At 51.6% G+C, this 23,507-nt stretch overlaps 1 protein-coding gene across 3 annotated transcripts in view; it reads right to left on the bottom strand.

Moving 5' to 3' along the window:
• The window catches only part of REEP1 (receptor accessory protein 1), a 113,161-nt gene that overhangs the window by 49,623 nt on the left and 40,031 nt on the right, over nucleotides 1-23,507 (bottom strand). For all 3 annotated transcript variants that reach the window (XR_009867818.1, XM_062209804.1, XM_062209805.1), the window contains exon 2: nucleotides 9,060-9,132. Coding sequence is in view for 2 of the 3 variants with exons in the window: in XM_062209804.1 (XP_062065788.1) it covers nucleotides 9,060-9,132 (73 nt within the window). In the remaining variant the exon portion in view is untranslated. The remainder of the gene's footprint in view (nucleotides 1-9,059; nucleotides 9,133-23,507) is intronic.

Below are 23,507 nucleotides of genomic sequence, written 5' to 3' on the forward strand. Positions count from 1 at the left end.
AATCCCTCCTGGAATTAATAAGTGATGACAGCAAGGTTGCAGGATAAAAGGTTAATAAAAGTCTTCTTAAATCCAAATTGGTTGATTCTCTTTCCTAGCTTAAAGTATTCAATGGTCCCTCATGGTTGTTCAGATAGAGCCCAAGTTCCTTAAACTGGCTTACAAAGCCTGCATGAACTGGCTGTAATTATCTCCATCAAAAGTTCCCCTCCGGAGCCAGCACTGTGGGCTACACCTCTGTCAGCAGTGCCTGCATCCCATAGGGCCACTGGTTCATGTCCCAGCTGCTCCTCTTCGGATCAAGGTTTCTGCTGTGGCCTGGGAAAGCAGTGGAAGATGGCCCAAGTCCTTGGGCCCCTGCACCCATGTGGGAGACCCAGAAGAAGCTCCTGGCTCCTGGCTTTGGATCGGCACAGCTCTAGCCATTGCAGCCATTTGGGGTGTGAACCAGCAGATGGAAGATCTCTCTCTCTCTCTCTCTCTCTCTCTCTGTAAACTCTACCTCTCAAATAAACAAACAAAAAAAAAAATTAAAAAAATAAAAATAAAAAATGCTCTCCTCCCTGCCCCCCTCTCTCATTTTCCACCCCAGCTATAACAAACCTCCTTCATTTCCCTGAACACAGGGTCCCCGTTAGTCTCCAGATCTCAGCCCTCGGACCCCAGCCTAAACGTCGCTCCCTCTAGGAAGTGCCCATAGCTCAGGTGAGTACCCTTCCCTTCTGTTTCTCCTCCCGTGCCACACACGTTTGCTATCCTGCTTTGAAAAGTACCTGCTCATTCCTCTGCTTTTTCTACCAGATTGTGAGCTCCCCGAGGGGGTTCCTCCTGCACTTTATTCCACCTCTAGCACCGCCACACGGTGCTGGGCAGGTGGCAAGCACTGAACCACATGTTGTGAGTGACAGGGCTGGAATGTGGGCACTGTGAGTGGGAAAGGGCGGATGGATTCCAAGCGGCTGGGAAGGAAGAGACTCTGCGTACAGTCCCGATGGCTTTCTGAGGAGACAGAATTAGACAGTCTGAGAGGCCACAGATGTCCCCTGTGGGCACCTACAGGGCAGACAGCTGGGCACGCATGGGAGGAAAGGCACCTGCAGAACGAGTGCCTGACAATGGTGGGGCCGCTCATACTGGTAGATGGGAAGTTAGATGTTAGCCCATGTGTGTGGGAGGGGCTGATGGACAAAAATGGGAATCCGGGGACCAGCACTGTGGCATAGGGGCTTACTATGCTGCCACCTGTGATGTCAGCATCCCATATGGGCACCAGTTCCAGTCCTGGCTGTTCCACTTCCAACCCAGTTCTCTGCTTATGTGCCTGGAAAGGCAGTAGAAGATGGTCCAAGTGCTTGGGCTCCTTGTACTCATGTAAGTAAATCTTTTTAAAGAGGGGGCGGGCAAGGGATTTTGTGCAGCTGAATGAGGGAAGAAACACAGAAGCAGGCTTTGGAAGCAGACGAGCATCCGGGCATCAAGCCTTGCCCGTGTCTGATAACCTTGTTAGGAAGATCCCAGCCCTCCGCCAGGGGCAGCTTCGGGGAGCCTTCCCCGCCCTGGGCCAGGGGACTCTCAGGTGCCCCAGCAGCGCTGCTTGATGCCCAGCAATGCCCCAGAGGAGGAGAAGCGGAGGGCTCATGTCCATAAAGACCCCACTCTGAGTGCAGACTGGGTTCTCAGTTCTTTGCTGAGATGCCGCCTGGCCGGTCAGGTGCATCCCTTTCATTAAACTTTGCTACCTTGCTTACCGCTACTCTCCGTCTCATGTCTGAAATACATTTCTTGTATGGAGGCGGACCTCTGATCCAGCTGGCTCCGGTAACAAAGCCAACAAGAAAGTAAAGACGGAGCCAATTTAGGGAGCAAAGGCTGTGCTCTGTGTAGCTGAGGGCAGCCCAGGGTCCAGGAGACCACCTCAGCAGGATGCCCAGCGGATGCCTGCAAAGGCAAGACTGACACACAGCGGGGAGGCGGGGCTGTGGCCAGAGAAGGGGTCACGGCTGAGGGGGTTGAAGAAGATTCCATCACGCCTGCTGCACTTTAAAACGCTCTGCTGCGGAGAGCAGGATCCGAGAATGACTCATCGGCCCTGACCTGCTGGTGACTCAGAGGTGGAAACCATATTCATCTAAAGTCGGCAGGAAATGGTTTTCCGCACTGTGCCTCACAGAAATCAAAGGATAATGACTTTTTCCAAGATGCAAGGAATTCAATCCATACCTTTGTGCAAGATAGGGGATGGAGAGACCGAGTGGGCCTTCCTGGGGGGGGGGGGTAATGATGGCTTTGAGGGGTCATGTCCAGGGGCAACTGTGGGATGGAAAGTGACCAGGATGGCCAGGGAATTCCTCTGGACCGGTCAAGGACAGGACCCAGGGGTGAGGAGACAGGTGGGAAGCTGTGACCCTCGGCCACAGCAGGAGGCTCCAGAGTGGAGGTAGCGAGCAGGCCTGGTCAGGGTGGTCCACAGCGTGGGGAGGGGAGATGGTCATGCGGGCAGAGCCTTAAGCAGAGCACTAGGCCTGGCAGCACCAGCACCGGCAAGCAACGCCATCTGCACTGTCCTCAGCTCCATCACATTTTCCTATCTTCTGGTTTTTAAATTTTTTTATTATCATCTACTTGAAAGAGAGACAGAGACGAGACAGACAGAGAGGGAGAGAGGAGGAAAGGAAGAGAGGGGAAGAAGGGGAGAGGGGGAGGGGGGAGAGGGGAAGAGAGGGAGGGAGGGAGAGAGAGAGAGGGAGAGAGAGAGAGAGAGAGAGGTTTTCCATCCACTGGTTCACTCTCTAGATGTCCACAATAGCAAAGGCTGGAATAGGCCAAAGCCAGGAGCTCCATCCAAGTCTCTCATGCGGGTGCAGAGACCCAAGTACTTGAGCCATTACCTGCTGCCTCCCAGGACCCTTAGCAAGAGGCCAGGTTGGAAGTGGGGCATCTGGGACTCAAACTGGCACTCATATTATATGAGATGTGGGCGTCAGTTTAACTCACTGCACCACAATGTCTACCCCATTTTCTACATTCTCAATGGTCTGACATCTGTGGCCCTCAAGGCTAGAGAGAGCCATTTCTTAAAGATAGCAACAGACTTGCTCAGCACGCCTCTCACATTCAAAGCAACAAATCCACACTCTGTCCCTTTAAGGAGCTCCCACAGGTCAAGCCAATAATCCTGCCCTAATCACCAGAGGGCAAAGTACCAGACTCCAGAGGCACCGGCAGCCTGCAGGAATTAATCACACTCCAATCCTAGCCAGCTTACCCTGCCTTGCCTTGCAGTTCTCAAAGATAACAATGCAAACAGTTTTATCTATAGAGATGCAAATGAAGTTTGTCCAGTAGAGAGACAATTATGAACCCACCACATCCCCAAGAAATCAGTTTTTTTTTTTTTTTTTTTTAGACAGGCAGAGTGGATAGTGAGAGAGAGAGAGACAGAGAGAAAGGTCTTCCTTTTTGCTGTTGGTTCACCCTCCAATGGCCGCTGCGGCCGGCGCATCTCCCTGATCCGAAGCCAGGAGCCAGGTGCTTCTCCTGGTCTCCCATGTGGGTGCAGGGCCCAAGGACTTGGGCCATCCTCCACAGCCTTCCCGGGCCATAGCAGAGAGCTGGCCTGGAAGAGGGGCAACCGGGATAGAATCCGGTGCCCCAACCGGGACTAGAACCCGGTGTGCCGGCGCCGCAAGGCGGAGGATTAGCCTGTTAAGCCACGGCGCCGGCCAAGAAATCAGTTTTAAATCTACTAACGATTCAACATTCCTAATTGCCTGTTCTTTGAATTCTTTTTCTTAAGGTATAATTGACATTAAAAATTGTATATATTTATGGTATTCATGTTTTTAAAATTTCTATGTATTTACTTAAAAGGCAGTGAGGGGGCGACATTGTGGCACAGTAGGTTAAATCCTCCACCTGTGGCACCGGCATCCCATATGGGTGCTGGTTCTAGTCCCAGCTGTTCCTCCTCCAATCCAGCTCCCTGCTATGGCCTGGGAAAGCAGAAGATGGCCCAAGTCCTTGGGCCCTTGCACCAGTGTGGGAGTCCTGGAAGGAGCTCCTGGCTCCTGGCTTAGGATCGGCCCAGCTCTAGCCATTGCGGCCAACTGGGGAGTGAACCAGCAGATGGAAGACCTCTCTCTCTCTCACTGTAACTCTACCTCTCAAATAAATAAATAAAATATTTTTTTAAAAAAAGAGGCAGTGAGGGAGGGGTAAGAGAGCAAGAGATATGAGAGAGAGAGAGAGAGAGAGAGAGAGAGAGAGAGAGATGGGGGGGGGGTGGCATGGAGAGATCCTATCCACTGGTCCATTCCCCAACATCTACGATAGTCCTTAGCTGGAGCTGAAGCAGGAAGCTGGGAACTCAATCCAGTCTCCCACATGGGTGCAGAAATCCTATTGCTAGGGCCATCACTGCTGCCTCCCAGGGTAAGAATCAGCAGGAAGCTGGAGTTGGGAGTAGAACCAGGTTATCAGACCCAGGCACTCCGATACACATGTGAGTGTCTTAATCACGAGGCCAAATGCTCACCCCCAATATGATATTTTGGTACATGTACATTGTGAAATGATTAAAGCAAGCTAAATTAACATATCCATCATCTCTCACATTTTTTAGTCTCCTCTGAACTGTTCAACACCTTACTGGTTCCCGCATTCATTAATGTGGATGTGCTGATTTTATATTTGTGTGAGTCATAATTCTTAAAATTAATTTTATTTGAGAAACAGAGAGACAGACACAGAGAGAGCTCCTGCCTACTGGCTTATTCCCCAGATATCCACAACAGCTGGGGCAGGGCCAGGCCAGACCAGGAGCTGGAAGCTCGATCCAGGTCTGGCCTCCCACATGAGTGGCAGGGGCTCAAGGGCTGGAATCACCCATCACCTGTTGCCTTGCAGGGTGCATGAGCAGGAAGCTAGAGCCAGGAGTGGAGCCAGGACTCAAATGCAGGCACTCCAATATGGAATGTGGGCCAAACATCCACCTCAAAAGTCATGAGCTGACCCTTGAAAAAAGCTTCTCTTAGCAAAAGACATAAATGCCAGCGATGAACACACGGCAAGTTGTTTGAACATGGACTGTAGCCTCTCTGCTTATTTACTTTCTCTCTGTGTGAGGTGTAACTATTTTTTTTATTATTTTTATTTTATTTTTTAATTATTTGTTTTTATTTATTTGACAGGTAGAGTTGTAGACAGTGAGAGAGAGAGACAGAGAGAAAGGTCTTCCTTCCGTTGGCTCACAGCCCAAATGGCCGCTACAGCCGACGCTGCGCCGATGCAAAGCCAGGAGCCAGGTGCTTCTTCCCGGTCTCCCAGGTGAGTGCAGGGGCCCAAGCACTTGGGCCATGCTCCACTGCCCTCCTGGGCCACAGCACAGAGCTGGACTGGAAGAGGAGCAACCGGGACTAGAACCCAGTGCCCATATGGGATGCCAGTACCACAGGCGGAGGATTAAGCAAGTGAGCCACAGTGCCGGCCCCTGAAGTATAAATATTTTAACTCACTATACTCTAATGTGCTCTCTCTTCCCTGGTCAGACGACAGGGCCGGGCAGCTGCTGGTGCCCTGGACGGGTCAGGCCCTGGAGCACTAAGGCTGGATCCTGTCAAAACCGGAAGAGGAAACTGCTGAGCAGCGCGGGACGTCCGCTGGACTAGAGGAACCTGGGCTAGACAAGTGCGTGAGCTCTACAGAATTCTTGTTGGGAGGCTGGCTGCAAGCCCAAAATACAGGTAAAGGGACTGGGTGGACGCAGGTGTTGACCAGCCCAGAGGCACCTGTAATGGCTATTTTTGTCCTCTGATTACCCAGCTTCCAAAGCCCTGAAAGTTAGGGGAATCTGTCGGCTTGAGCGTCTTTGTGGGAGACAAGGCCTGCTCTCTAGGCTTGGAAAAATCAGATGTGCCCATGGAGGGCTTAGAATCTTCAGGGAATATTCCAAAGGCACAGGTAGCTGGCAGCCAGCGTCCACGATGGCGACACTGGCAGGAGCTTCCTAACCAGATCCTCCCTGTGGCGCGAGCTCAGCTCTTACCACCTCCACCTTCTCTGACCCTCCTGTGTTTCTGAGTATCTTCCTCCAGTGTTCCAGTTAATTCTATGATTTCCTTTTAATTCCTTTCTATGTTTTCATCCAAAAACCTTGATTCATGTAGTAAATTTGGAAAGACGGTAAGAAGCTTCGAATGGCACAAAGCGTGGCTCTTGCTAAACACACCAATTCTTATTTCCAGCAAGCTTGCAAGCGACGCTGGCCGTGCTGCAGCCCAGGCCCACCGTAGGTTCTGAGGCCTGCAGCCCTGGAAGCCTGCAGATAGGTGGCGACAAAGCAGGAAGGAGTGGGATCAAGAGGGAGCGAGACACTGTGCGAGGCGGTGAGCAGCAGGCACCGAGGGATCAGGGGCAGGGAAATAAATGGTCCCATTTTTAAAGGCTCCTGGGTGTCATGTGGATGACAGTGGGAAATGAGGGGCGGGAGGTGGTGGAACCCACAGGGAGGTGTCGTAAGCAAGATAACGGCTCCCCAGAGATGTCCACGTCCTAATCCCCATTTGGCAAATTGCACTTTACAGGGTCAACGGGGTTAAGGACCTTCCGATGCGGGGGATTCTCCTGGATTATCCAAGTGGCCCAGTGTAATCACACAAATCCTCCAAAGTGGAGAAACTTTCCCAGCTGTGCGTGAACCATAGTCAGAGCTGCAAGGCTGCTGGCTCGGGAGGTGGAAGGGCTGCCTGCCAAGGACCCGGGGCAGCCTCCAGGAGCTGGGAAGGGCAAGGCCACACTTTCCCCAGGGCTGCCACGGGGAAAGCAGCCCAGCAGCACCTGCCAGACCTGTGACCTCCAGAAATAAAAGCGTGCTGTTTCAAGCCACTGAGTTCATGGCAATCCGTAACAGCAGCAATCAAAACACAAACACGGGAGGCTATTGCGACACGCCAGGGAAAATGATGAGAAGCCCGCTGAAGAGAGAGTACAGCAGGGAAGCAGGAGGGATGCCTGGCTTGAAAGATTACACGGGGGTTAGCAGGTGAAAGGACACAGCCACCAACCTGTGCGCGTGGAGCTGGGTGGGGAGGGAAGAGACTGTAGTTCACGTCTCTCTCTCTCTCGGGTAAATGGGTTTGTCAGCCAAAAAGAAACTCGAGTGTGTGCGTGCATACGTGAGTGCGTGCGGGCATAGAGAAAGGCAGCAGCTCTCCCCCGATCCTACTCAGCTCCATTCTTCTGCTAGATTTTTTAGCCAGAACCTTCTATTCTTAACTCTCAAGCTCTCCCTCCCGGGAAAAGCATGTGCTCCCCAGCCAACACAGACAGCTGCTCCGCTGGTCCGTGAGAGTTTTCACTGCAAATTAATGAATTGCCATTGTACTCAGAAACCAGGCTCCTGTGGGTTTCATCAGAGCAAAAGCATTTCCCAGGGTTTGATCTCTCCCGGATGAGCCGGCAGAATTGAATTGCGGCCCTCGCAAATCAGAGGCTCAGACCTTGTACCGCGGTGACCCCAGGAAGGCCTCATTCCCTGGCACGGCTTCCAGTGCCGCAGGCAGGAAGGGGCCGGGAGCAGCAGCGCTGCGAGAGGCTACCCGATGTGTTACCCTGTGCCAAGGCAATTGAGAACCAGGAGGTTCTATGCTTGCAACCCAGCAGCTATTTATAGCGCACACGCTGAGATTGCTTCTCACATGCCAGGACCTGGTCTCCAGAATGCCCCCCTCCCCGCCCCGGCCCAGCCCCAGCCCAGGAGCAGCAATGCACAAGCCCAGGCAAGTGGTACTGGGAAAGCGGGGAGTGAATCCTGGCTGGAGCTGACCTGGAGGTTGCTGGCTTTGTCACAGACACTTCCTGGGAAGTCCAAGAAAGGAAACAATGACTTTCCAAGCTCACTTTGAATTCCCCTTTACTGTGGCAAACTTGCCAAGTGACTCGTGGCTGGGGGTGGGCGTGTATGGCATTTGGCACAGAAGTTAAGACGCCACTTGAGATTCCCATATCCCACAAGAGAGTACTTGGGTTCAAGTCCCAGCTCTGCTTCCAATTCCAGGTTCCCGCTACTGCCGACCCTGGGAGGCAGCAGTGTATAGGGGACTCAGATTTAGTTCCAGGCTCATGGCTTCAGTCTGGCTGAGGCCTGACCAGCGGATAGGAGATTTCTCTTTAAATGTGTTTCTCTCTGTCTCTTTGCCTTTCAAACAAACCAAAAATTTTTAAATGTTCAAAAGCAATTTAAAAAAAAAAAATGAAAGAGGAAGAAGGATTGTGGCCACCTACCCATCGTCCAGCATTGCATCAATCAAGTGGCACCGCCAAGATGGTCCACCTTAGTCTCTTGAGGCCAAAACCCACATCCTTTGCACCTTGAGCTGGGTGTGTGTCCCACATGGGGAGGGGTTCCCCTTCCCCCACCACCCACTCCAGGTCTTTGTCAATTGAGGGTGAATGCCAATGTGTCCAGGGCTGATGAGAGGGGCACCAATCATTCAACAGTGACTAATACAGTCCTTCAACCAGAGTGTGCTCTGGGTCCCTTCTCACACGCTCGGCCCTCAGCAAAGTGTTACAGCAAACAGGTACAGGACGATGACCGGCACTGCCCCCAGACAGCCTATACAGCTTGAGTAATGGGTGCTGGATCCACAGACCTGGAAGGGGGCCAGAGGTGCAGAGCCAGGAGCTCAAGCCAGGTCTGTTGGGCTCTTGGACCTGTGCTCCTGCCCTTGAGGCTGGGATGTACCCCAGTTCTGGTGCTTTATACGGTCTCCAGAGCATTTCTCAGACAAGGAAACCAAGGCTGAGCCAGGTCAAGTCATGTAGCGGGAGCCAGGGTCTCTGACTCCAGGAGCTGTTTCCTCTCTCCTCACCTTGTCACTGGAGGCGGTGAGACGGGAGGGGCTGCTGGGGAAGTCTCACGAGAAGACGGATGGAGGGACCCTGCTGTCCACTCCTGGTGTCCACAGCAAGGAGGGTGTCCCCTCCTCCCATCACTTTGTGCCCAGCCACCCCTCCCTGACCGCGTCACCACCCCTGCCAAGATAAACAGTGCTACTTACATATTCTTTAATGTCCTTTGATTTCACAGCCTTGTAGGAATAATACGCAGGGTAAAGGGTGCCAAATATAAGCCTGGAGGAGAGAAACAGAGAAAGAGATGTGATGTTCATTCATCCTGTCTGAGGAAGGTGCCCATCTTCCACGCCAGGGGCACCCCTCCAAGCCACAGGAAATGCTGCAGCCAGGGAGACCCCAGCCACTTTCATGAGCGCCCTTAAGGTTCTCGGCTCACAGCCAGGGTGGCCTTGGGAACCTCCACCTCCGGCCACAGCCCACACTCTCATCCTTCAGCCTGTGGTTTGGCAACCTGCCAGGGTGGCTTGGACTCATGGAAGCCAAAGTGGGGAGGGGGCCAGCCAAGCCGAGCAGCCAGGACCCCCGAAACTAACGCCAACTCTCCTCTCCTGCTGCCAGTCTGCCTGAGTCTGCTCTTTTACACCAAAAACTTCTTCCCCCAAAGTCCGGTCAGTGTGGTGTTTGGCACAGCCGTTAAGATGCCACTTGGGCAGCCCGAGTGCCTTTGTCCACTTATGATTCCAGCTTCCTGCTAATGTGCACCCTAGGAGGCAGCAGACCCCAGTGCTTGGGTTCCTGCCATCCATGCGGAAGACCTGGATGGAGTTCTGGGCTCCCGACTTTGGCTTAATCCAACTCCAGCTGTTGCGGGCATTTGGGGGAGTAAACCAGTAAGCGGAAAATATTCACCTGTCTGTCTCTGTGTCTCTGCTTTTCAAATAGTTTTTTTTTTTAAAGTTTCTTCAAGGGGCCAGCACTGTGGCATAGTGGGTAAAGCTGCTACCATGACAGCATCCCATATGGGCACTGGTTCGAGTCCTGGCTGCTCTACCTCCAATCCAGCTCCCTGCTAATGTGCCTGGGAAAACCTTTCTCTCTCTGTCTCTCCCTCTCTCTGTCTGTAACACTGCCTCTCAAATAAATAAAAAAAAAACTTTAAAAAATTTATTTGAAAATCAGTTAGAGAAAGAGAGAGAGAGAGAGAAAGAAATTTTTCATCTGCTATTTCACTCCCCAAATGGCTGCATTGACCAGAGCTAGGCCAGACTGAAGCCAGAAGTGTCTTCTGGGTCTCCCAGGTGGGTGCAGGGACCCAAGCACTTGGGCCATCTCCCACTGCTTTTTCTGGGTGTGTCTGCAGGGAGCTGGATCAGAAGTGGAGCAGCACCGTTTGGGATGCCAGCATTGCAGGCAGGCAGCGGCTTTACCCACTATACCATAACACTGCCTCCCAGAACGAACTTCATGAACTGTAAATCCAATGGGCCCCCCAACTCCTCCTTCCACCGACACACACCCTTGTGAACCTGCTGCTCATTCTCTTATGGAGAAGAAAAACCAGACATCCTCAGCTCTCACTGGGTGCATTAAACAATTGCCCACCCTCAGCCCCGCCTAAAGATCTGCATAGCTCTACCTGCCTTCTCACTCTCTCCACTTCACCTTTGCACATGCTGCTCTCTCCCTCTGGAATCTTCCCTGCCCTTCCATGGTTAATGTCTGTTTACCCCTCAGAGCCCAGCTCCAGCACAACTTCCTCCCAGCAGCCTTCCCTGAGCCCTCTGACTAGATAAATCTCCCCACCACACCTGTGCCGTGAGATGCATGGATCAGGGAGTTGTCTGTGTGATGGTTTGGTGGTGGCCACCTCCCCAGTGGATTCTAAGTGCCTTGATGGCAAGGGATAGATTTCGTTTGTTCCATGTGTGTCTCCAGCACCTTCCACCTAGGCAGTCCCTAACAGTTTTAAATGAATGAATGGGCAGGATGTCAAAGATGGAGAGGTATAACAGATGAGGTCACCCCAGGTGTTGATCCGGCACAAGCTGCCAGGGACGGAGCACCCTTGGCCTGGTGGGCCCCATAGGAGCCAGCGTCTCGGGTGACACCTGCACAGAGCCTCCACGGTCCTGCCTGGTTACAAAAGACAGCACAAGTGCCGATGTGATTTTACCAAGCAGGGGTCAGCTTCCCCATAGGCGCTGGAGCTGGGCGACACTCGGGCATTTCCTTCCCATTCACCAGGTTCCCCTGGAAAACCAGAACCAACTCAGGTTCTGGCACTGCAGGGCAGAGCAGTGTGTAAACTCCTGACTCACACAGGCCCTGAGCTAAGCATTTACAGGCCCTAACCCCCGTGGGTCCAGGGACCCCTTTCACAGAGGGGACCCCAATGCACGATCAGTCAGCCACCTGCCTGTCCAAGGTCCCATGACCACCAAGGGGTAAGGCAGGGGCTGGAGCCAAGCCAGCTCGGTCCCCTCTGCTGCCACTGTCCACTGCCATGGAGGCCACAGTGACCTGGGTAAGCAGCAAGATGAAGCAGCATGAGACAAAAGAGCAGCTGGAAAGGAAGGGAATGAGATAGGGCAGGGGGCGGGAGGGAGGACCAACACCCAGAGGAGGCAGGGGGCAGCGCCAAAGACAGCAGGCGAGGCTCCGTGGGTTTGGTCTCAGGCCACGTGGATGAGGAAGGTCTCCCCAGAGACCCTTGCCCACCTGCTGCTCCGCCCCCACCCCCGAGCACTCTCGCCTATCTGGGGAGATACACTTCCGCTGGGAAGCCTCTCCTGACCGCGGCAGCCTCCTAACGTGAGCTTCCTCTCTTTGGCCTATGTTGCCAAGCTCCCTGCAGTTTGTTAGCCCTTGTCCATCCCAGTTGGATGGGCCGCTCGGCATCTGTCACCCCCACAGCTCTGTCAGCGCCACAAGGCCTGGACTGGGCGTCGGCCCATTCGTAACCGCAGGCCCTGTGCCCCGCACAGTAGGAAGTGATCAATAAGGATGTGTCCACTGCGTGATGCTTCAGAGAGGGGTGACGCCAGAGTCGGCACCAGCAGGGAACTCTCGTGACCCTGGGGCTGAGGCCTGGGCGGCACCGGCTGATTCAGCCACCGGCTCCGGGGAAAACATGCCACCCCTTGGACACAGATGCCCTGGCTCTTCTGTCTGTCTGTCAGGATGGTTTCCAGCCCCTGCCCGGGGACAGCGTGTGAGTGGTGGAAGACCGACCTCGCAGCCAAGTGACTCCTCTGAGCTCCAGTGAGCTGCGACGCTGAGTGGTCACAGAGCTGGCCTTGAGGGGTACCCAGGCTGGGAGGCCCGGTCTACTGGACTCTCCTGACGTGAGCTGGAGCCAGCATCCCCCTGCCTGGCCCCGGTTTAATCGCACAGGGACCCAGGCCAGACAGATCTGAAAGCTTCACAGCACTTAGCATTACACTGCCTGGGGAAGGGATTTCAACAGCCAGCTCCCCTTAATCTGTTCAGGAGAAGAGAAATGGCAAGTGAGGCGGCCCCTGGGCTCCGAGGGACCACGCCTCCCGGCAAGGCCTCCGCCACTGCCCCACCTGCTTCCTCCCCAGCCTCCAGCCTCCTAATCCCCCAGCCTTGCGATCAGAGCCAGCAGCTAGCCTCCGGAAACCCCGCTCCCTCGCAATCTGTGAGTCCCGCTGCTCTTTCTTCTGCCTGGATCTCAGGCTGATCGGCCCAAGAAGGTGCCCGTAGTCCTTTAAGACCCATCCCAAAAGCCACTTCTGTGAAGTCCATGGTCACTCCTCCCTCAGAATCTTCTTCATCCTTCTAACGTCTGGGGCAGCCCTTAAGTACGAGTACTACAAATAAATTGAAAATAGCATCCCTGGGTGCTCACGCAGGCCCGGCACTGGTGCACCTGCTCTCCCGACGGGTCCTCCCACACCGCATGGCCTGAGAATTCTTACTCGCCCACTTTACAGACTGAGACACTGAGGCTTAGCAGCACCGCTCACTTGCCCAAGTAGCAGAGCTAGGATAGGACCCGGGAGCCCTGATGACACAGCCCGCCTTCGTCACTGCCCCGTGGCTGTCTGTGCGGCCGCCTCTGTCTAGAGAGCCCCACACTGTACCTAAGGCCTCCTACTCGGCACCCATCCTCCCTTCTCCCCACCCTCTCTGTCACCCTGACGCCCTCACCCCTGCTGGCCCAGCTCCACGTGACCACCTGCCCCCCGTCTCCTGTCTTTGCCCTTCACTCCTCCGTCTTTCACTGCTTTCCCAGGCCATAAGCAGGGGGCTGGATTGGAAGCGGAGCAACTAGGACTGAAACCGGTGCCTATATGGGATGTGGGTGCCTGCAGGTGGCAGCTTAACCTGCTACGCCATATTGCTGGCTTCCTCTTTTTTTTTTTTTTTTTTTTTTTAAGATTATTTGAAAGAGAGAGAGGAGACGCACACATACAGAGAGATCGATCAATCAATCAATCGATCGATCTTCCATATGCTAGTTCACTCCCCAAATGGCCTCAACAACTGGGCTGGGCCAGGCTGAAGCCAGGAGCTTCACCTGAGTCTCCCACGTGGGTGCAGGGGCCTGAGGACTTGAGCCATCTTCCGCTGGTTTCCCAGATGCATTAGCAGGGGGCTGGATAGGAAGTGGAGCAGCCAGGACTTGAACCAGAGCCCACACGGGATGCTGGCATCACAGGCGGTGGCTTTACTTCTGTGCCACAGCACTGGTCCCCCTCTAAGCCATTTTTATCCAGTGTATAACATTTTACTACATGAATACTACACCAGGTATTTATCCATCCTGTTGATAATATTTTTCCCTGTCAGGAACAGCGCTGTGCTAACAATCTTAGACCTGTCTCCTTGGCACATGAGAACCTGCCTCTGGGGAACAGGTAGAACTTGAGACTGACAGGTCAAAGGGTTAGCACCCTCCGCCTGAATGCTGGTGCCAGTCAGTCTACACTCCTCCTGTGCACAGACAAGCTCCGATGCACGCATTCTTGCCTCACTATACCGCCATATTTTACAATTTTTCCCAGTCTGATGGGTGTGAAATGGTATCCTGTGTTTAATTTGTATTTCCCCAATTACAAGTGAAATCAAGCAACTTTCTAGGCCTAATGGCCATGTGGGGGCTTCGCTGGCCCCTAACACCCCTTCGCTGGGTTCTCTCTTTCTGACTTTTAGGAATTCCGCATGAATTCCAGGTGTAAATCCTTTCCTGGACATATGCCCTGGCAAGCATCTTTCCCAGATCAGCTGTTTTATATCTATTTGTGGTATCTCTCTTTGTACAGAAGTTTTAAATTTTATATGGACAGACATCAATCTTTTATAGCTTGGTTTTAATATCTTACTGAGGAAACCCTAGTCACATACATTTTCTTATATAAGCTTTAAACTTTTGCTTTTTCACCCCTAGATTTTCATTCCTCTGGCATTTACCTTCACATGTGGTGTGAGTTAGGAATTCACTCTTATGCTTTTCTGTATGGCTCCCAACTGCCCCAGGAACACTTCCTGAATCCGTTTGCGCGCTATGCCATCACATATAAAGTTTTCTGACGTGTGTGGGTAGTATTTTCAACCCCTCATTCTAGTCCACTGATACACTGTGCACCACAGTGTCTTAATAGCAGCCATGACAGGAGCCAGCACTGTGGCACAGTGGGGTGAGCCACTGCCTGCAAGGCTGGCATCCCCTACATGCACTAGTTCAAGTCCCAGATCCTCCACTTTCAAGTCAGTTCCTTACTAACCACCTGGGAAGGCAGCAGAGGATGGCCCAAGTCCTTGGGTCCCTGCCACCCATGTGAGAGTCCTGGACAGAGTTCTAGAATCCTGGTTTTGGCTAGTATAGCCTTGGATGATGCAGCCATTTGGGGAGTAAACCAGCAAGTGAAAGATCTCTCTCTGCAACTCCACCTTTCAATAAGTAAACAAATTTTTTAAAAAATAAGTTATAATGTTAATAACCATAACTTTATAGTAACTCTTGATATTCTTCCAAATTGTCTTGGCTATTCTTGGACCTTTGTTTTTCTAGATGAAGTTCATGATGCTTAACATTGCACTGAATTTACAGAATTCTCTTGGGAAGAATATCTTTATGACATCAAATTTTCTATTTATGAGCATGGTTTTTCCATTTCTTCATGTCTTCTTTACTATCTCTGCATGATATGTTGTAAATTTCTCCACAAAGATCTTGTGTATATTTTGTCTTATTTATTCCTAGGCATGTCAGGATTTTTGGTGATAGTCTTTTTTTTTTTTATGTTAGATTTTCTACTGGTTATTACTAGTAGTGGACAGGAGTGCTATTGCTTTTTTATTCTGGTCTCCGAACCACTGGCTACAATCAAAAACATCTGGAGTCTCAAATGCATTACAGTAAGTGAGGGAAGCAAACGCAAAAAGCAGCCTGTGCTATGCTATTCTGGAAAGGAGAAACTTCTACGGACAAAAGCCAGATCTGTGGTGGTGGCTAGGGCTGGAGAGAAAGGCTGACTACAGGGGAGTATGAAGAAGTTTGGGGGCCGGCACTGTGGTGTAGGTTAAGTTTCCACCTGTGCCGTCAACATCCCATATGGGTGCCAATTTGTGTCCTGGCTGCTCCAATTCTCATCCAACGCCCTGCTGATAGCCTGGAACAGCAGTGGAAAATGGCCCAAGTGCTTGGGCCCTTGTACTTACTGGGAGACCCCAAAGAAGCTCCTGGCTCCTGGCTTTGGATTGGCCCAGCTCTGGCCATTGCAGGCATTTGGGGAGTGAACCAGCGGATGAAGCCCTTTATCTCTATCTCTCCTCTCTGTCTGTAACTCTCTCAAATAAATAAATCTTAATAATAATAATAATAATAAAAAGCTTCAATTGAAAAAAAAAGAAGAAGTTTGGGGGAATGTTGGAGCTAACCCATACCTTTATGTCTGTCAAGACCTAGAATTCAAACTCACATTCAAAAAACTCAAACTAATTTCACCTCAATACATTTTACACTAAAAACACGTTTGGAGGAATTAGCACTCCTGAGCTGTGTGTGGTTATGTGTGTATCTCCAAAAGCGGAGAAGGCAGACCTGGGCATCAACCTTGAGCTCCGAGACAACCAGGACCTTCCTGAAGTCAGAGTCCACGGGGGACAAAACAAGGATCCACAGAACCACGACACAGCTCCAAGGCCCGCAATCCTCTACCTGGAAGGACAGCTTCACAGACGCTGTGGGCCTGGTTCTAGAAGCCCTGAGAACTCCCAATCATAGGAGCATCCTCACTCACGACTTCTGGGTATGCAGAAGCGTAGGCTGGGCAGAGTTGTGCACAGGCAGTGTGCACAGCTCCAGGTCCCACGGCACAGCAGGTCATCTGGGCTTTGGTTGCCACAGGCCCGGACCCTTGGGCCTATGCCTACACACCCCAAGTTTCCAATAGGCTTGAGGGAGAAGACAGGAGAACAGCTCCATTGCAACCCTATTATTACAATGTATAAGCTACTGTTTATTTACCGAGTGCTCATTCTGTACCGTAACTCATGCAAACCTCTCTACAAGGGTTATCACCGTGACTTCCATGTAACACTGTGAGGCACCTATCGCTGCTTTCCTCCTAATACAGACAAGGAAACTGAGTTTCACAATTAGGGGAAGAGGCCACACTTGAACCCAGGTCTGCCTGACCCTGGTGCCCAGCTGTGCAGTGCTGGGATGCACTGCCCTCCTGATTCAGTGATCCAGTTTCTGAATGAATGGATGGATGAGGACCAGGAGAGCGGCAGGGAGGCTGCTGCCTCCTTCCTTTAGAATTCCACCCTGGCCCCGCCTTACGCACGTCCTGATCCCAGGTGACAGGATAATTATGGGCTTCCAAGCACTTAAACTGTTCACTCCAGGGTCTCTCTCCTGCCAGCTGATCTGATCTCGGCAGAGCAGACAGGAGCCACGTGGGACCCTGCCACTCTCTCTCTGGCTCCTCTCAGCAGACGTGGAACGACTCGCAACAGCCATTCCTCCCGGGGCAACCCCCTCACAGGCATCCCATCCACTTCTGGCTCATCTGGTCGGCCTCCCCCCCCCCCACCCCTCATGAAGACAGGGGTAATTTTCCCTATCATCCAATGCCCTTGCCCCTCCAACCAGATTCAAACTCTGGCCTCCCGTCTCCAAGTCCATGAACATTCCCCAGCCCCCGCCATGCCTCTCTGAGCACAGACAGCAGAATCTGTTGCTTGTTCAGAGCCGTGTGTAAGGCGTGCTATCATAACGACGACTTCAATTGCATTACGGAAACGCTCCCAAACCCAATTAGGAAAAACACAAAGCAGAAAGGCCTAATGCAGGCGGGAACACACGTTCTGCCAATTTCCAATTCAGTCCGCGAAGCTCCACAATCCAGCCCACTCAAGTTCTGCTCAAGTGTCGGTCAGCATCTTCTGATTGTGTCTTTATTAAGGCTAAATCGTAGAGACTTCTATTCTTAAGAAACGCAGCTGTGGTGGGAGGAGGCCGGGCTGTGACGTCAGATCTGGCTGTGAAGCCAGCTCTGCCGGTGTGGGGGTTGGGGGACTGTGGTGTCTCCTGGCTCCTCTGAATTGGGGTGTTTTTCAGTGTCTTGACCAAAAACACCTACTGTCGACAGCCACTGGGCAGATGCAACAAGACTGGAGAAGACAGCATCCCAGACGTATTGCATGTGAAAGACAAATGCTACTCCCGTTCCCTTTCAGAAACAGGGAGCTTCAGGTGCCAGTTCTCTCCAGCACAGACCATTTTGTCATCCCAGCTTTAAGTCTTTGTTGAGCACCTACTGTATGCCCTGGGTGCCCTGGCAGGGAAGGCAGCTGCCAAACAGTCAACAATCACTGTGGTCAGGACCACCAATTCTAGACAGCCCTGTGGCTCCCTGTCTTCCAATCATGCCCCCTCCCTGGATCTGAGGCCAGAGACCGGACCCCCACCCAGAGGGTCCCCTGCTACAGGGTCATGGTGGGCTTCCTCCACGGCCTCCCACATGGAGAGATGGGACTTCTTGTGTGCACTGTGCGAGGGGACGGAGGCGTGAGCTGGGCTTCCTGGGGTAGGTCAACAGTAACTGTGGGTTTTCTGGGGACCTAGCTCAGTCAGTGGCCCCTCGTGGCTCCCACACCAGCAGTGCTGAGTTCTCAGTGTCAGGGCCCAGCCCGGTTTGAGGTCTGCATGATGTGCAGGTGGCTGTCTGGGGGAGGGAATCACAGAGCTCTCTGGGAGGCACTGGGAACAGGACAGGCCTTTTCTGATGCCCACTGGGCATGGTGCCAGGCATTGAGCCCCACTGCCATCAGGCAAAGTGGATACTGCTATCTCTTACACAAAAGGGACCCACAACGAAAGGCCGTCAAATTCATTCACTTGGGTCAAGTGTTGCGGCCTGGCAGATTAAGCCCCAACTTGGCATACGTGGGAGTGCCGGTTCAAGTCCTGGATCCTCTGCTTCTGATCCAGCTCCCTGCTGATGTGCTGGGAAGCAGCAAGCGATGGCTCCAAGGACTTGAGTTCCTGCCACCAGCATGGGACACCCAGATGGAGCTCCTGGCTGCTGGCTTCAGCCTGGCGCAGCCCCAGCTGTTGTGGTCATCTGGGGAATGAACTAGTGGATGGAAGATTCTGCTCTATCTCTGTCTTTCAAATAAATAAATCTTTTTAAAAATAAATTCATTCATTCATTCATCCACCAGGCTTTTACTCAGTCCCAATTCTGTGCTGGATTCTGAGTCCAACACAAGGCCACAGGGCTGCGAACTGGGTAAGCGGATAGTGGATAAAAGCCGCCACCTGTGGTGCCAGCATCTCATATGGGTGCTCCACTTGCGATCCAGCTCTCTGCTATGGCCTAGGAAAGCAGTAGAAGATGGTCCAAGTCCTTGGGCCCCTGTACCCACATGGGAAGACCTGGAGGAAGCTCCTGGCTCCTGGCTTTGGATTGGCCAAGCTCCAACCGTTGTGGCCAGTTGGGGAGTGAACCAGCAGATGGAAGACCTCTCTGTCTCTCCCTCCTTCTGTCTCTAATTCTACCTGTCAAATATTTTTTAAAAGCTGATTTAAAAAATAAATAAATTCCATTTTCCCACAGACTCCCAAAACTACCTTTGTATGTGTGTGTGTATTAATGTGCATCTTAACTATGTGGCCTTAGAAAGGAATGAAATTCTGACACATGGTGCAGCATGCAGGCACCTGGAGACAGGGTGCTAAGTGAAATCAGCCGGGCACAGAAAGACAAACACCGTGTGCTTTCATTTGATACATGAAACAGACAGCAGAAACAGCAGAATGGCAGCTGCCAGGGAGAGCTAAGGCATTGTTTAATCGGTACAGAATTTGAATTGTTGTTTAAGATTTACTTATTTTTGTACTTATTTGAAAGGCAGAGTTGAGAGAGAGATCTTCTATCTGCTGGTTCATTCCCTAGGTGGCTGCAACGTCCAGAGCTGAGCCAGGCTAAAGCCAGGAGCTTTTTCTGGGCCTCCATGTAGGTGCAAGGGCCCAATCACTTGGGCCATCGTCCACTGCTTTCCCAGGCACATTAGCACGGAGCTGGGTGGGAAGTAGAGCACCTGGGACTCAAATTGGCACCCATATGGGATGCTGGCATTGCAGGCCGAAGCTGTACCTGCTATGTCACGACAATGGCCCCAGCATTTCAAACCTTTAGGTAAACGTTTGTTCAAAATTCTCCATACTTGATCATTTTATAAGCACAGCATTTAACTTAGTATCAGCCATTAGCTCATTCCATTCATAAAAGACTCATTCTAACAAATCTGGAAGAAAATAGAATATTCAGGGGCTGGTATTATGGCCCAGCAGGTGAGTTCCTGCTTGTGATGCCTGCATCCCATATCAGAATCCTGGCTGCTATGCTTCTGAATCAGCTCCCTGCTAGGGTGCCTGGGAAAGCAGCAAAGATGACCCAGGTACTTAGACCCCTGCCACACACGTGGATGAAGCTCCTGGTCATTGTCACCAACTGGGGAGCAAATGAGAAGATGGAAGATCTCTCTCTGTCTCTCCCTCTCTCTCTGTCACTCTGCCTTTCAAATAAATAAACACATCTTTTTAAAAATTTGTTTAAAACATAAAGTCTTTTTAAAAACTAGACTACTGGGGCTGGTGCTGTAGTGTAGTGGGTTAAGCCTTGGCCTGCAGTGCTGGCATCCTATATGGACACCGGTTCAAGTCCCAGCTGCTCTGCTTCCAATTCAGTTCCCTGTTAATGAACCTGGGAAAGCAGCGGAAGATGGCCCAAGTGCTTGGGTCCCTGAACCTATGTGGGAGACCTGGAAGAAGCTCCTGGCTCTTGGCTTCCGATCAGCCAAGCTCTGGCTGTTGCAGCCATTTGCAGAGTGAACCAGGAGATGGAAGACTTCTGGTTCTCTCTGTAACTCTGCCTTTCAAATAAATAATTAAAAAAACCTAGAATATATAATTTTTCAAATTATATCTGTTCTGTTTCATAGTACAACACTATTTATTCACTTAAATTTTCCAACAAAATTAAATTTGCCAATTTTAGACCCATCTCAATTTACCCAACTCACTGTAAATAGAGATGAGTGCAGATTAACAAGCAACACAAATATATTTTTAAACAGCTCTGCTCGAAAGGGAAAGTCTGCTGGGTGTGAGGTTCTATTCAGAAGTTACGGGGCTGGTGTTGTGTAGCGGGTTGACTCCTGTGGCACCGTCATCCCACATCAGCACCAGTGCTCCACTTCTGATCCAGATCCCTGTAATGGCCTGACAAAAGCAGAAGATGATCCAAGTCCTTGGGCCCCTGCACCCACGTGGGAGACCCGGATCAAGCTCCTGGCTGCTGGCATCAGCCTGGTCCAGCCCTGGCAGTTGCAGTTACCCAGGGAGTGAACTAGTGGATGGAAGATTCTCTCTCTCTCCCTGTCTCTCCTTCTCTTTCTGCATGACCTTGAAAATAAATAAATAAATCTTTAAAAAGTTACAGTATTGGACGTATTTCTGATATTGATATTCTATATACTATATGATTTTATACCCAGATTCGTTTCAGCAGGAATCAGAGGTGGCTTCCTTAGGAATAACTGTGTGGCTCATAAGAAATCCGCACAATTCCAGGCAGGCTTGCCAGCAGAAGGGCTCAGGCCAGCTCAGCAAAGCCCTGTTGCCACCTAACCTGCAGGGAAGCGAGCAGTCAGAGGAAAGCCAAGTGCACCCAGACCTGGGAGTGTCTCACCTGCTCATGGAAGAACAGTCTGTCTGAAGCAGTGGATGTTTGCCTCAGTCCCACATGCCGCCTGGATCAGGCATCATAAAACCCCCCAAAAAACAAAGCAAGCTGGGAAATGGACAGTAAGCAAAATTTAAGTTTTGAGAGAATTTCCAGCATACCTTTTATTATTATTATTATTATTTGAAGATTAATTAATTTATTTGAAAAGCAGAGAGAAAGAGAGATATCGTCCATCTGTTAGTTCACTCCCCAAATGGCTGCAGTAGCCAGGGTTGGGCCAGGCCAAAGAGAAGCCAGGAGCTCCATTCAGGACTCCTGTTGTGGGGCGCAGGGGCCCAAGCACTTGGGCCATCCATCCTCTGCTGCTTTCCCAGATGCACTAGCAGGGAGCTGGGTTGGAAGTGGAGCATCCAGGACTCAAACCAGTGCTCACACAGATGCCGTGTCACAGGCGGTGGCTTAATTCGCTACACACCAGCACCAACCCCCCATCGCGTGCCTTAATCATGGGCCAGTGTAGAACAGTTAGGGACCGACGGCTACAGAACACTGGTTCTGGCTGCAAGTTGTCTTGAACCTTGCATCTGAGCTGGCCAGACCAGGGGAGCATGGAACAGGGGACAAGGAGCCACCCAGCAGAAGAAAGCCTGCAGCCAGACTCCCACTCTGCTGGCTGCTCATCTCCAAGGGCCCCAGGCACCATCTGCAACAGGAGCTCTGTAGGGCTGCTGGGGGGGGGGGGGAGGCTCTGGTCTGGATACTAATTTTCCATTTTCAATGCTCTGGGGGACAGTCCTTGCTGTAAAATGCATGGTGGAATACTACGTAATAGTTCAAACGTGAAACTGACAGCTTGCTCTGTTAGGAAAATAAGGATATGCCTCTCACCATCTACAGAATGAGAACTACTCTGTAACAACCGTGCCATTGGCTCCTGCAGACCTAACCAGAGTAGACGAAACTGGGTCATTAAGGAGCAAAAAAATCCCAGGACAGTAACAGAAAGAGTTGGCTTTGAGGGTGAGGCTCAAGTTACTTGTTTCAGAATGAAAACAATATGCACTGGAGCTGGTGTTGTGGTGCTGCAGGTTAAGAAGGCAGCAGGCATCTCACAAGGGTGACAGTTCAAGTCCTGAGTGTTCCACTTCTGATCCAGCTCCCTGCTACTAGACCAGGGAAAGCAGCAGAAGATGGCCCAAGAGCTTGGACCCCTGCTACTGGGATGGAGTTCCAGGATCCTAGTTTAGCCTCACCCAGCCCTGGCCCTTATCCTAGTTTAGCCTCACCCAGCCCTGGCCCTTGTATGGGGAGTGAACTAGCAAACCCAAAGTGCGCTCACTCGCTCTCACGTGCGCTCTCTCTCTAACTCTGCCTTTCAAACAAACGAATAAATCTTAAAAGAAAAATATGCACACAGTCAGGATCCTGGGTGGGCATCATTCATGCTGCATGTGAGAGATATCCTAGAATCCACCGAACCAACACCAAGCAGGCAAGCTTCCCATTTAGGAGCTGGCTGTAGACACCACAGAGTAACCCCGGTTAGCTGTGTGCTGGGCATGGCTTGGAGCCATTTACAGGCATTTGCATGTACACAGGATCTTAATCTCCTCTTCCTGGACCACAGAAATGAGCATCAGAGCAGTTCATTATTGTGCTAAGACCACACAGCAAGGCTGTGGCAGGGCTGGAGAAGGTGAGACTTCAAAGCTTGGGTACTAAACCACAAATGTCTCAACTCTTTGGATTTATCAGGAGCGTATTTCGGTCCATGTGATTTGTACTGCCAACGCCAAATCCTCAGCTTTGCTGAGGAAATCTTTTTAAACCACCATGAGTATTGGTTTATTTAAAATAAGACTCTAATACATAAGCTCACTTAGCAAGGCTCAGGCCAACTACAACACGACTCGGGTTCTGCCAATGACTTGGGACAGCAAACGGCAGAGTGAGGAAACGCAACCACCTGCTGTGTTGTGGACCGACCCCACTTGCTCAGCGCCTCCCATGGCATGTGTGCTACACAGCTACACATGACCCAGTGCCCTTTGCTGATGGCCCATCGTGTGCAGCATCTCCTGACACGCTCACAACAGCCTGAGGCTTTCTCTGCCCGAAAAGTGGGAGAGGACTGTGGCCTGGAACCCCCAGCCACACCATGGAAGGAGGCATGGCCTCAGAAACCTTGGAACTTGGAAGCCTGGTACTTTCCTGTGCTGTGCTGCTCACCAGATGTGGGCCCTTGGGCAAGTGCCCGGGAGCCCCACTTATTTTATTTCCCCTGCAAAATGGGGTGCGCCCTCTAGGTGCTGGAGGGAGGCACAAATGGGAGAGTACACCAGGAAATAGTTTGAAAATGCAAATGTTGCAGAGATCTGCAAAGTTGTTTTTCCAGGGGTTGATCGGAGGCTCTGGGGAGAGGAA

The sequence above is a fragment of the Lepus europaeus genome, chromosome 13 (genome assembly GCF_033115175.1).
Source record: "Lepus europaeus isolate LE1 chromosome 13, mLepTim1.pri, whole genome shotgun sequence".
NCBI lineage: Eukaryota > Metazoa > Chordata > Mammalia > Lagomorpha > Leporidae > Lepus > Lepus europaeus.